Source organism: Rutilus rutilus (assembly GCF_951802725.1).
Source record: "Rutilus rutilus genome assembly, chromosome: 1".
Taxonomy (NCBI): Eukaryota; Metazoa; Chordata; class Actinopteri; order Cypriniformes; family Leuciscidae; genus Rutilus; species Rutilus rutilus.
The window spans coordinates 21,442,500-21,455,329 of record NC_140209.1 but is presented as its reverse complement, the minus strand read 5'-3'; the positions used below and the strand labels follow the sequence as shown (position 1 = coordinate 21,455,329).

At 38.1% G+C, this 12,830-nt stretch overlaps 2 protein-coding genes across 9 annotated transcripts in view; both read left to right on the top strand.

Annotated features, from left to right (window-relative positions):
* Positions 1 to 5,271, top strand: part of LOC311291986 (GTPase IMAP family member 8-like) — a 39,933-nt gene extending 34,662 nt beyond the window's left edge. For 3 of the 8 annotated variants that reach the window (XM_084411400.1, XM_084411401.1, XM_084411394.1), the window contains 4 exons: positions 1,621 to 2,944; positions 3,056 to 3,140; positions 4,046 to 4,098; positions 4,234 to 4,975. In XM_084411400.1, coding sequence (XP_084267526.1) covers positions 1,621 to 2,639 — 1,019 coding nt within the window. In that variant the 3' untranslated portion in view covers positions 2,640 to 2,944; positions 3,056 to 3,140; positions 4,046 to 4,098; positions 4,234 to 4,975. Of the gene's footprint in view, positions 1 to 1,620; positions 2,945 to 3,055; positions 3,141 to 4,045; positions 4,099 to 4,233; positions 5,006 to 5,169 lie in introns of those variants that run through there. The other 5 variants (XM_084411398.1, XM_084411397.1, XM_084411396.1 and 2 more) reach the window with 5 other exon arrangements.
* An 864-nt stretch (positions 5,272 to 6,135) lies between these two features.
* Positions 6,136 to 8,661, top strand: LOC311292745 (GTPase IMAP family member 9-like; the record flags this gene model as incomplete). Its single annotated transcript, XM_084412543.1, has 1 exon — positions 6,136 to 8,661. The coding sequence occupies one exon, from the start codon at positions 6,136 to 6,138 to the stop codon at positions 6,808 to 6,810; it is 675 nt and encodes a 224-aa protein (XP_084268669.1). The 3' UTR covers positions 6,811 to 8,661.
* Between the last annotated feature and the right edge of the window lie 4,169 nt (positions 8,662 to 12,830).

The following is a 12,830-nucleotide window of genomic DNA, read 5'->3' as shown; positions in this document are numbered from 1 at the left end:
TGCAGATCTCAACTTCAAGTACATAAAAAAGGAGGTACCTGGCAAAGAATAATCCGCTTGAATATCTTGGAATGTGCGCAATCCATTGGCATTGAATATATCACTAAATGTGAACACACCTTTTAAAGACCAGGAAGGGTAATAGAAAGGTTGATTACCAGATAATAGGCGGGCATTGTTCCAGAGAGGAGACTGACGTGAGATTTTTTTAACGTGACCTGTAATCTTTTCTGCCTTGAACCAAGCTTTTAAAGTAACTGAAATAATATTTCCGAACTTCTGATGTAAACATCTTGAGCCTACACCAGTAAAAGGCAGATCTTGAAGTTTATGGGGAAGAACACGGTCAGACTCAATGCTTCTCCAGGGTACTTTGGAGTGAGTGTCCACCCAGACACGCATGGCCCTAATTTGGAAAGCAAAGTAGTAAAGCATTAAATTAGGAAGTGCAAGACCGCCATGCAGTTTTGCATGCTGTAATACTGAAAGGCTGACTCTAGGACGCTTACCACCCCAGATGAACTTAGAGATGTCCCCGTAATTATGTGGTAAAAAAAAAAGTCGGTGTAATAAGTGTACAATGATATAAATTATTATCCCTTAAATGTCACTCTTAATAGTCTTGTTTGAACTTGATCGTTTGTATTTGGCTCAAAGCCACTTGCTGCGAACTTTTCTTCGCGGAAGCTTCACGTTTATTTCATGTGAGTGAGATCAAATATTTCAACTCAAAACAACATTTTGTGCCCAGTTATTTCCCAGACATAGTTTTGGTATTGAGGTCAAAGTTAACTTGCCTTGCGTTCACTATAAACAGTGGGTGACACAAGACAACTCGGCAGATTTGAAGTGTTTCCCCCATAGTGACTAATTAAGTTTCATTCAGGACTTTTGTTAAAGCCAAAATATGACCACACCTCAGATTTAGTCCTCTTAAAAGGCTGAAAAATCTCAAGAGCACGGCCACTGCCTTCCGCCATTCCTTCTCGAAAAAAAAAAAAAAAAAAAACATTGCGTGCTGCGCCTGCGTCAGAGCTGTTGCTGGCTGGATAGGATTTACAGTAAGTTATTAAAATCGTGATAATCAAACACGGTTTTAATGATAATTAAATTTTAAACGAAAATACTAACCAACCGTCAGTACATTTTATTGTGGTTTATAGTGAAACTGGTAATCGTCCCATCCTTAAAGTAAATGAACAGAAATTTGCATTATATATTTAAACTCGTGAACAGCCCCCCATTAACACCTGAATGCCCCTCTTTCAAAAATCTTGCTTTCAATGCCCCCTGTTGTTCTCTGATCGCCCCCGTTGAGAACCACTATCCTAAAGTGACATCAGACAAAAAAACCTGCAGCCGTCTGTCATTTGTTATTTGAACAAAAGACAAAAAGAAAATCACTTTTGCTTCTTTAACAAAGATTTATTTAATGCATTTAATTGATTTAATTATTTAATTAATGCAGTGAAGACTGTTATTTCACATTTGATTATTCCATTTCTATACCCAAATAGTGTTAGACTTACCTGAAAAACATAAAGCACTGTCTGTATGATGATTTATATTTGTTCTTCTGTATATCTGTGTATATCTGTGCTTTTGTTTATTATTTTGCAGATTTACTTGGTTTCTACAAAATCACTCCGGAATGGTTATCTGTCAGATCTAAAGCTTGTGATGACCCCTCCAGACGGATTGTTCTTCTGGGTCAAACGGGTGTTGGGAAGAGTGCATCTGGAAACACAATACTGGGACAGAGAGAGTTTATATCAATAAGGAGTATGAGTTTAGTAACCCGTGAATGTTCAGTTGCTCACGCCACTGTTTCAGGCAGATCTGTGTCTTTAGTTGATACTCCTGGATTCTTTGACACATGCAGGAAGCCTGAAGAGTTAATTACAGAGATAGCGAGAAGTGTTTATTTATCCAGTCCTGGACCGCACGCTTTTCTCATTGTGTTCAGAGTAGATGACAGATTCACTGAACAGGAACAGCAGATTCCTCAGATGATTGAGATGATGTTTGGTGAAGAAGTGTTAAAATACTCCATCATTCTCTTCACTCATGGAGATCTGCTGGAAGAAAAGCCCATAGAGAAACTCATTGAGGAGAACAGTAGATTAAGAGATCTAGTTCAACAGTGTGGAGGCAGATTTCACGTCTTCAACAATAAAGATGTGAATAACAGAGATCAGGTGAATGATCTACTGCAGAAGATTGACACAATGATAGAGCAGAATGGAGGAGGACACTACAGTAATCAGATGTATGAAGACGCTCAGAGATTCAGACGAGAAGAAGAGAGGAGACAGAGACAACAACAAGAGATGGAGAAAGCAATAAAATACACAGAGGAGAGAATCAGAGCAGAGTTTGAAGGTACACCAAGATTTTTACAAGAAAGACTTAAAGCATTGAGACTGAGCGATGAAGACCGGAAACGACGAGAGGAAGAACGGCAGAAGGAGTTTGAGAGAGCAACAGTCTGGTCTAAAATAGCCCTAACTCTCAATCCCATGGAAAATTTAAGAAAACAAATTGAGTATGAACAAAGACAAAAGGAGATTGAGAGAGTGATAAAAGAGACTGTGGAGAAAATCAGAGTAGAGTTTGAATGTCCATCAAGATGGTTTTGACATTCTTTAATCCATGAGACAGAAAAAAAAACATAGAAGAGAGACTGATAAGAGAAAGAAGACAAGTTGCAGCAGCATTTTAGAGGCCATCAATATTTTTACTAGAAAGACAGAGAGACAGAAGAGGGAATCAGAGCAGAATTCGAACAAAGGATGGGATAAAAGCACTGCAACATGCTTCGCCAGCTGATGAAGTCAGCCTGAGAAACTCATCATCATCATCATCACTGCTGTGTTCCAGCTGGAGAACTCAACAACAGAAACATTTCCACATCCAGCTGACTAGACGAATCGGAGACCAGAAGGTGGGTGATATTAAATATAATTGCAGATTAGTGTTTATTGTAAATTGAGATTTTGACATTAGTTGTACGGCCAGTTGTTCAGTCATCATTCTCCATCATCTGTGTCCACAGAGCAGAACGGTTAATATCCGCACTATTCAACAACTCAACACTTCTAAACATGTTTCATTGTGTCCGGCTGCATGATAATGATGAGGTGAGCTCTCACACTACTTTACTATTCTAGTTTCTGTTCTGATATTAAGATATTACCAATGTCTCATTCATACTGTAATATGTAGCGGTCTTTAATCAGTTTCAATGATTCCAGAATCCTGTTTCATATTCTTCTCTTCTGTTTATGAAAGTATTTTAAATAAATTCTGGGGTTGGGTAAAGATGTGCCTGCCCTTTAAAATCAAGACACGACCAAGTTGTATTTACAAGGTGTGGGATAGGCCATAGTTTTCAGCAAAAAGTAGAATAATGCACTTCTCTCATCACTGACCAAAAGTGGTTATTTGATGTTAATAGATTATATTCACTAACAAAACTCTCTTGGCACAGATCACACATTCTGAATTTAGATTTTTAAAATATATTATGTGAAAAAAAATCTTAAGACACAGACATCAAGAATCGGCATAAGAATCATACTAGACTGACTTATGGGCATTTATTGAGAGAACTTTGAGAGAACCTTTAGAGAATGTTAGCCAAAGTTAGGAGAACGTCTCTGTTAGCTGGGATGGGAGAAAAAAAAAACGTGATGATTTTGCATTCTCTCACAAATGTTTTGCTTTCCTTCAAGAAAATTTGCGTTCCCTCTCATAAACATTTGCGTTTGCTAGCAAAACTTTTGAGCTCTTTGAGTTTGTTTCTTAGCGGAATGCAAAAGTTTTTTCACTGGGAATACAAAATATTTTAGAGAGAAGACAAAAGCCTTGACAAATTATTTTTCCTCGCATACTTTTTTTCCCTCACTCATTTATTTTTATTTTTTATTATTATTTTATTTTTGACCAACATGTCCCTTTAGACTAGAGGCTCTGTACAATTCTAATCATTTGTGAGGAGAACGCAAAAAAGTTTCCTAATTTTTTCTTCACCATGTCCCTTCAGGGGCTCCGTAGTGCCACTCCCCAAACGTCAGCTCCAAAAACGGGAAAAGAAAGGTATATTAGCTCACGACATAAAATCATATAGGTTGGCAGAACTCCGCTATATCTTACATCCAGGCTCCGCAGATTGCAATATATGGCAGAAATTATTCTTTTGACTTTATTTTTGCTTGTTTCCGGTGATCGCAGCGCTCGTCGAGAGATTCGCCATTATCAGCGCGAGTGGCGCAGATAAATCTGAACCATGGCCTCATCAAGCCCCACAACAGAGACAGCAGGTAACTTTCTGCCTTTATAAACACGTTTAGACCAAATCTCGCAATTAATGGATTAACTAAGGACAGATACGTGTGCGTTTTCTCCAGAGTCTTCGTTCTTTTTTACTTTCGATTTCAGCGAGGAAAGCTGTTTACCTCCGAATCTGAAAATCTTTATTTGAGCTTTTCTTCATCGTTATCACTTCGTGTTGTCAGTTAATGTATTTTAATTTATGTTATGTTAATAGAGGATTCCTGCAAAGCAATTGCAAACATTTAAAAATGAAGTAGCCTATGGTTGAAATGGCAACAAAACGTGCTGTGAATTCCTATTAAACAAATGACTGAGTCAAGCAGCCTTAAATTTGGACTTTTCACTACTTTATAATGCCGAGCAGTATAAAAAGACTTTAAGTGGTGTTTTTGAGTTTGGAAATGTATTGGTTGAATGTTTAATGCTGCTGCAAAGAGATGTTCTTCTTCTTCTGTAAATTTTATTGGCAGCTTGCAATCATTGTGCATTACCTCCATCTACTGGGCTGAGGTGTGATCACATTGGGACGTCATCATTAAAAAAAAACTTTAATATCCTATAGGATCAAAGCCCCCAAGCTTCAGCTGGCGCTGCGTGTTCAGCTCCTCCAGCTTCCACCCTGAGCTCCTCAACCTCCAGGAAAAAAACAAACAAAAAAAGAGATGTTGATCACATGACAACTGTTAACTAATCAGATGTCTCAAATCAATGAATGAATCTGCTTGATTGCTAGTCTTTGTATTCAATAAAAAAAATGCCTACAACCTCTATTTTGAACATTTTGATTAGTAAAATAAAGGATATTAATTAAATTGTTTATTTTTTTTTTTGTAGGTAGAAGGGGCAGCTTTATTTTTTTAATCATCCGAATAGTGAGTATAAAAGTTCACAAATGTTTTTGAATCAATTCACAATCAATCCATTTTAGTTTGATTCCCTATTGATGTTTATTGATGTCATCCTCATCTTCATTTATATAGCGCTTTCAACAATGTAGATTGTTTCAAGGCAGCTTTACAGAGATAAATGTATAATTTAAAGTAACAGAGATCGTTTGGCTTTATAGCGGTTCTTTAATAAAGTTATTTTACAGCTAAAGTTAGTTTTGATTGATTCGCTTCCGTCACAACGATCATTTGTTATTAAATTAGGGGCCACCAAGACGACACCATTCTCTCTACACAAACTTTAAACGCGAACCTGTGAGAAATGCTGATGGCGTTCACATGCGCATTAAGAATTGGTTCTATAGTTATGTGTGTTTGAATATATGTGCGCAGGTTTGGAATTCCCTACAAACCAAGCCTAAACAAAGTATTGGTCTTTCCTTATAAATTTTGATACAGAATTTTATTTTATTTAGTAAAATAAAATTTGGTATTGGTAAATTCGCGAAATTAATTTTCCGGCAACGCTTTATCTGTAGAGTGGTAAATGGATCCTCCATAGGGAGAGACTAGTTGGCACTTCAGCACTACGTTGTCATCGGGTCCAGGCGAAGGTCCTTCGTCAGATCTGGAAACGGCCTGGATCTGGCAGGCTGCGGGAAAACCTCGGGATAAACAAAGACACTAAAATTAGCGTAGATGCCATTCTTCTTATGATGTAACGAGTACATCAGTATTTATAGGAAGTGTTCCCGGTTCCAGCTGACCTAATCTATGCAGCCTAATATTGAAATATAGAAGTCTATAATGTATTATGTGAATGCTAAGTCAAAAAGATGTGTCTTTAGTCTAGCTTTGAACTGACAGAGTGTGTCTGCTTCCCGGACAATATTAGGAAGACTGTGGCATCCACATGATGTCTTCTCTCTCTCTGATTCTGTGTCACTCTTGTTCAGTGTCTTTGAGACTGGTGTTGGTGGGAATGACTGGAGCAGGCAAAAGCTCTTCTGGAAACACAATTCTGGGCAGAAAAGCCTTCCGAGCCGCCAAAAGTGCTTCATCTGTGATCAAAGAGTGTGGGAAAGAGACTGGAGAAGTGGCTGAGAGAGAAATCGCAGTGGTAAATACTCCCGGTATGTTTGACACTGATATTTCAGAGGAGGATCTTCTAAAACAGGAGATCAGTAAGTGTATAAACATGACGGCACCTGGACCTCACGCCATCATCCTGGTCATTAAACTGGAGACATTCACTGAAGAAGAGAGAAACTCAGTGGAAAAGATCAGAGCTGTATTCGGAGAAGAAGCAGATAAACACACAATCATCCTCTTCACACACGGTGATCAACTGACAGACACTTTTGAAGAATTCATTAAAGCCAGTGAGGATCTCAGAGAAATCCTGAGGCGCTGTGGAGGAAGATATCACGTGTTCAACAATAAAGACGTGGAAGATCGTAATCAGGTTGTGGAGCTCCTGGAGAAAGTGGAGGCCATGGTCTCTGATAATGGAGGAGGATTTTACATAGGGATGTCCCGATCCGATCCACGGCATTGGTATCGTGTCGATTCTGGCCCAGAACGCTAGATCGGATATCGGTGGGGAGAAAAAAAAAATCCGATACCTATTAGGGGTGGGACGTAAATGTATTCGTATTGAACGTACGTTCGGTACGTGCGTAACGGTTCGGTGCATGGATTTACACGGAGAATACATGGTATAAAAATAAATAAATCTCGCGTGCACATTAATTAATGTAATGCAAAACTATTGTTAGATACGCGCATAGACATATGCGGGTTATTTAGGGACACCTAATCTGCTCCGCCCCTTAGCTCTGAACGCGTGTCTATTTCGCTTCGAATGGATTCAAAATGTTCAAGCATCGAACTAGACGCGAATTTGACGCTCTATTCGCATTAGGTGTGAATGCAGCAAAATGAACAGGCTGCGATGTCAAGATTGCAATGTTGGAATGTGTGTGTGTGTCAGAGAGAGAGCGAGAGAGGCACGGGCGCGATCGAACAGTGGAAACATAAACCGTAATTTTGTTCTTACAGGACATCATTAAAACTGCAAAAAGTGTTTAGCCTACTTATATTTGTGTAAAACACAACATTGTGCTTTTGTCAAACTGTAACCTACAATTGTCACCCAACCAAACAAAATCACACACACACACGCTGTTTAAAAGCAAAAAAAAGATATTTTGGACATTCATCATATTGCATTGGTTTTCATTTCTTGTCCTAAAACAGAGCACTAATCTGTTTATTTTGAAGTTACATATTCTACAATGATTAAAAAAGAAAATCAAATTTGTTTTTAATGGTAGTATTATTTTATACAGAAATAAATTATTTATAATTAAGATGAGAATAATGTTAAAGTTAATTAAAATTTTAAGGAAACAAATATATTGATTTGAAATATAGCAAGTTAATTTTAAATTAATTCAGGTACAATTACCAAACATATCTCAAGGTCTTTTGAATAAAGGGTGGCAGTCTTTCATTATCAACTGTTGTTGTGGACTATACACTGGAGAAGTATTTGTTCTCCATTTGAGTGAGATGTTTTTATGTGGCTAATTGAGCAAAGTGCTTCCATATATTTTATTATTAGTAGTATTATTTCAAGAATAAAATATCGGATTGATATCGGTATCGGCAAATAGCCAAAGCTGCGGCATCTGTATCGTATCGGAAGTGAAAAAGTGGTATCGGGACATCCCTACACCAATGACTCTTACCAGGACGTGGATCTCATGCTGAAAACTAAAGAAGAGGAACTGAGACGAGAATATGAGAAGAAACTTCAAGACAAAGAGATGGAACTTGAATACAAATTTACAGAAGAAAAGAGGAAACTACAGGAGAGAATAGAGACACTATCAGCATCTGAGCATGAAAAAGAAGAGAAGATCAAAGAGATGGAACGACTGAATCAGAGTAAAAAGACTGAGTTCAAGCGATTTTATAAAGCAAAGCTCAGAGGGATCAGACATGAAGCAGAACAGACTTGTGTTGATCAGAATATAGTAATAAAGATCTTAAAGAAATTTCTCAACATCATACGTTAATCACATTCCAGTTACATGCATGTCTACAGTATTTGTAACATTTGTAATATGTATATATGTGTAAAATTTCAGTTTATAAGGTCTATGTAGTGTATATAGTGTACAATAATTTCAATATTACTTGTAAATAAGTTTTTGTACTGTAAATCTCATGAAATTGGCTGTTTTGACATATTAGTGCTTGTGAGAACCAAATCACGAATCAGTTTTATGTTTGATTACTTCATAATTTAACATATAACACAACTGAACCATATTTTACAGTTAAAGCTACACTAGACATCACCTTTATTCCTGTAGTGTCACTGTAAGTTTGAATTTTTATTTATTTTTACAATAAAGAATTTTTTTCTACATTCTCATTTCAGGAAATGGACGTTTATGTTTTTTCAGATGGCCTGTACTTAAAGTATCAACATTTCAACGAATGGATTTTACCTATTAAAAACATGCTTACACTGTTGGATTACTAACAAATATGCTTTATCTTAAAATAAAGTGTTTTAATGTTAATAAGAAATCTTTTTTAAATGTGAAAGGATGCAAGCAAATGTAATGAGGAAAATATTAATAAACAACCAAACATTTACTTAGACAGAATTAACTGGGCCTATACCAGGGGCCTGTACCATGAAGGTAGCTGAACAAACTCGGGGTTACAGGATTAGTTTTGAGTTGACAAAACCAAACCGATGCAATCAGGCTTTATTGGTACCATGATGCAGCTCATCGACTTTCTCTGTCAACTCAGGCTTTGATCTTAAGCTATGATTACTCCACGCGCGCGTGCACATAAAAGAGTGACGTCGACACTGAACAGCCAATCGCGGGTGCGAGAGCGATATATTTTTCCGCGGAGGAGCAAGAGATAATCCTTCAGAATTACGATGAATTTAAATATGTATTTCAAGCTCGAAACACTACGGTCTCTGCTGCCAAAGCAAGAGAAGACTGTTGGAGAAAGATTGCTGATTGTTAATGTGTAAGTTAAACAAATACGTTCTATATTTATGTAAAATTATGTATATATGTATGTGTAGCCTATACGTGTAATATAGCCTATAGCCTATTTTTATAATATATAAAAATGTGCATGTACTAAGAAAGATTAATATTCATTGATTTTTAGATGCAACCCCAACTCCAAATGTTCTTGGCAGCAGATAAAGACAAAATATAATTCAAAGTGGTGAGTATTTACCACAACCTTTTATTATTTTTGTGAACATTTTATCCCAAACACTTGTTTGCAGCAAACAGAAATAAAGAGTTAAATTCAGAAAACCAGAATACACTGGTGGAGGAGTTGGCTCTGAGTAGCAATAAGGGACGGCCGATTATGGATGGGATTACAGGTGCTGTACAATCTGACCCTGGTGCTGGCTCCTTTAAGTAAGTAACACTGGGTACGTGTGCAATACATTACTACTTTTTTAAGTTTTAAATATGGCTGACTGTATGTTCTGCAGTAGAGGGAAATACAGTGTCCCTGTTGAAGCCAGCACACACACACACAGTCTCCCACACAGAGGTCAGTATGCAGCAGACAGAACACCAAACAAAACCTGCTGTACAACAGTTATGCTTTACATCGGCCTATTTTTATTTATTAGGGTGGAGGAAATGAAGACACTCTGTCTGTGTGTTCTCAGACAGTTGCTGATGTGAATGCACTGGGCTTTTTATTATGGCAAACATTTGAATGTGTGGCATAAAAAAGGGGCTGGCCCTTAAACATCTCTTTTATTGTAGGATTTTTCACAACCTGCCCCAGAAACTGAGGCCTCTACCTCAATGGGCTTCAGAAGAAATGTGTAAGGATTTAAAACCCTTGACATAAATTACAGTCAGTCCTGTGTTTGTAGGAAGTCAAGGAACTTTTTGTGATTTGATGAGCCTCCAGAAAACTTGTAAAGATCATGTTTGTGGTGGAATTATGTTTCAGGAGGAAACAGACTCAGTCAGGGCCCTGTACAAAAGGAGTCTTGAACTAGACTGCACACTAAAGGAGACTTGAACTAGACTGCACACTAAAGGAGACTTGAACTAGACTGCACACTAAAGGAGTCTCAAACTAGACTGCACACTAAAGGAGTCTCAAACTAGACTGCACACTAAAGGAGTCTCAAACTAGACTGCACACTAAAGGAGACTTGAACTAGACTGCACACTAAAGGAGTCTCAAACTAGACTGCACACTAAAGGAGTCTTGAACTAGACTGCACACTAAAGGAGTCTTGAACTAGACTGCACACTAAAGGAGTCTTGAACTAGACTGCACACTAAAGGAGTCTCAAACTAGACTGCACACTAAAGGAGTCTTGAACTAGACTGCACACTAAAGGAGTCTTGAACTAGACTGTTCACTAAAGGAGTCTTGAACTAGACTGTTCACTAAAGGAGACTTGAACTAGACTGTTCACTAAAGGAGACTTGAACTAGACTGTTCACTAAAGGAGACTTGAACTAGACTGCACACTAAAGGAGTCTCAAACTAGACTGCACACTAAAGGAGTCTCAAACTAGACTGCACACTAAAGGAGTCTTGAACTAGACTGTTCACTAAAGGAGCTGGACTGAGCTGAGGAGGCTCCAAAAAAAAAAACAATTTCAATTAAATTGGAGATCAAACAGCTGGATAAAACTGATCTCAGTATGTGAACTTATTTAACCAAGTAACACTTTAGTATGAATATTTATTAATGCAAATTTCTCTTGCTCTCTTTCTCCCTCCCATCCCACAAAACCAATAAAACAGTTTGAGACCTATCTGCAGTTTCAATGTGCTTTTATTAAGTGTAATATTGTATGGTGATTGCATCTACATCTGCACCAGCTGGGTGGTCCGCTCTGGTGACTCTGAAGCGCCGAACACAGTTGAAAGTGAAACGTGCCTTTAGGATGCCAAAGGTCATCTCGATCTTCACTCTGGTTTAACTGAGGGCCACACTGAAGCGGTGCTGTGGCCCTATCTGAGGGTCATGATAGGGGGTTATTGTGTAGGTTTTTCTATCTCAGTTCAAATTAAGTGTTTTGTACTGTACCAAATTTAACTTGCTTTCCTCAAAGCGCTGACACAACACAGACTCATGGAAAATTCATGAGTCAAGCACTGGAGCCAGGCCATTTGGCATCCAAACTTGTGATCATATACGTTCATGACCACAAGTCGTCTGCAGATGAAATGTTTAGTAGATCATTGTTATATCTGTTAATGTTACTATTAATTTAAAGATTCATCTCACAGAAAATAATCATCTCACATATTCACATCATCTCTAACCTGAACATTAAGGCTGTGATAGGACTTCCTATTAACATAATCTGCCTCATATTCCCCTAGAGCAGTGGAGATTGGAGCAATAGACTGCATACATGTTGCAATGACTCTAGGGAATCCTATCATAAGATTAACAGAATAATAATAAAAAAGATTTAAAATAATTCTTAACATGTATTGCATAGTAGCCTACATTTGTGAAATTTGCTTTTCAAAAAAAAAAAAATTGTTCATGTGACGTCACCCTATCAATATATCTTACCGGCAATTTTATAAAAGCCCTCTTTTATGGACATGGTCGATAAATGTCCGGGGAACACTATTAATGAACCTATTCATGTACTCCTGCAGAGCGACCTTGCGAATGGTAACGCAATATTTGCGGTACAGTAGTGCATGAATTCGACGTGTTAAATTATTTATGTGCGGCTCAAGAAGTTCGCAAAGATAAGACATTCCTTCCGCGGAAAATCAGTATCTTTCATACAAGTAACTATCAGGAAAGGCAAGGGGATTTTGTCATGCTAAAAACTCTTTCTTTACGAAGTGCTCGTCAAACAATTTGCGCTGAGACGTCACAGGATTTGGAAGAAAAGGTGAAGTCATTGCAACAGACACTGGGAATAAGTTACGTCACTTATATGTTTCTTTGCTCTCAGCTGATTGGTCAAACTTCAGTCTGAGATCTTGAGTCCAGAACATAATCTGCCCCGGAGCAGGTTAGCCGTGCAGCGTAAGATACCATGGCAACGAACACCGATTAAAGCCGAGCTACTTTCATAGTACCTAAAACCCAGGGTTGGCGGAAACTAAACTGAAACATAGCTGGCTAGCCACCTAATCCGGCTTCATGGTACAGGCCCCATGAAGCTGGTTTTTGTATGTTTCAGTTTAGTTTGTGCCACCCCTGGGGTTTAGGCACAATGAAAGTGGCTTGGCTTTTAGCAGTGTTCATCGCCATAGTAACTTACGCTCCATGGCTAACCTGGGGCCTATGGTTGTTGAACAAACTCAGAGTTACAGGATTAGTTTCGAGTTGATAAAATCAATCAAACCAGACGTTGTTGGTACCATGATGCTGATCATCAACTTTCTCTGTCGACTCGGGCTTTGATCCTGAGTTTAGGACTTTAGGTGTGACATCAGTAGCGAACAGCCAATCACATGCTGAGAAAGAGTGAAACTGCGATTCATTTCTTAAAAGAGAAGCAGCGCGATTCACTCTCTTCTGCAGAATATTACGAG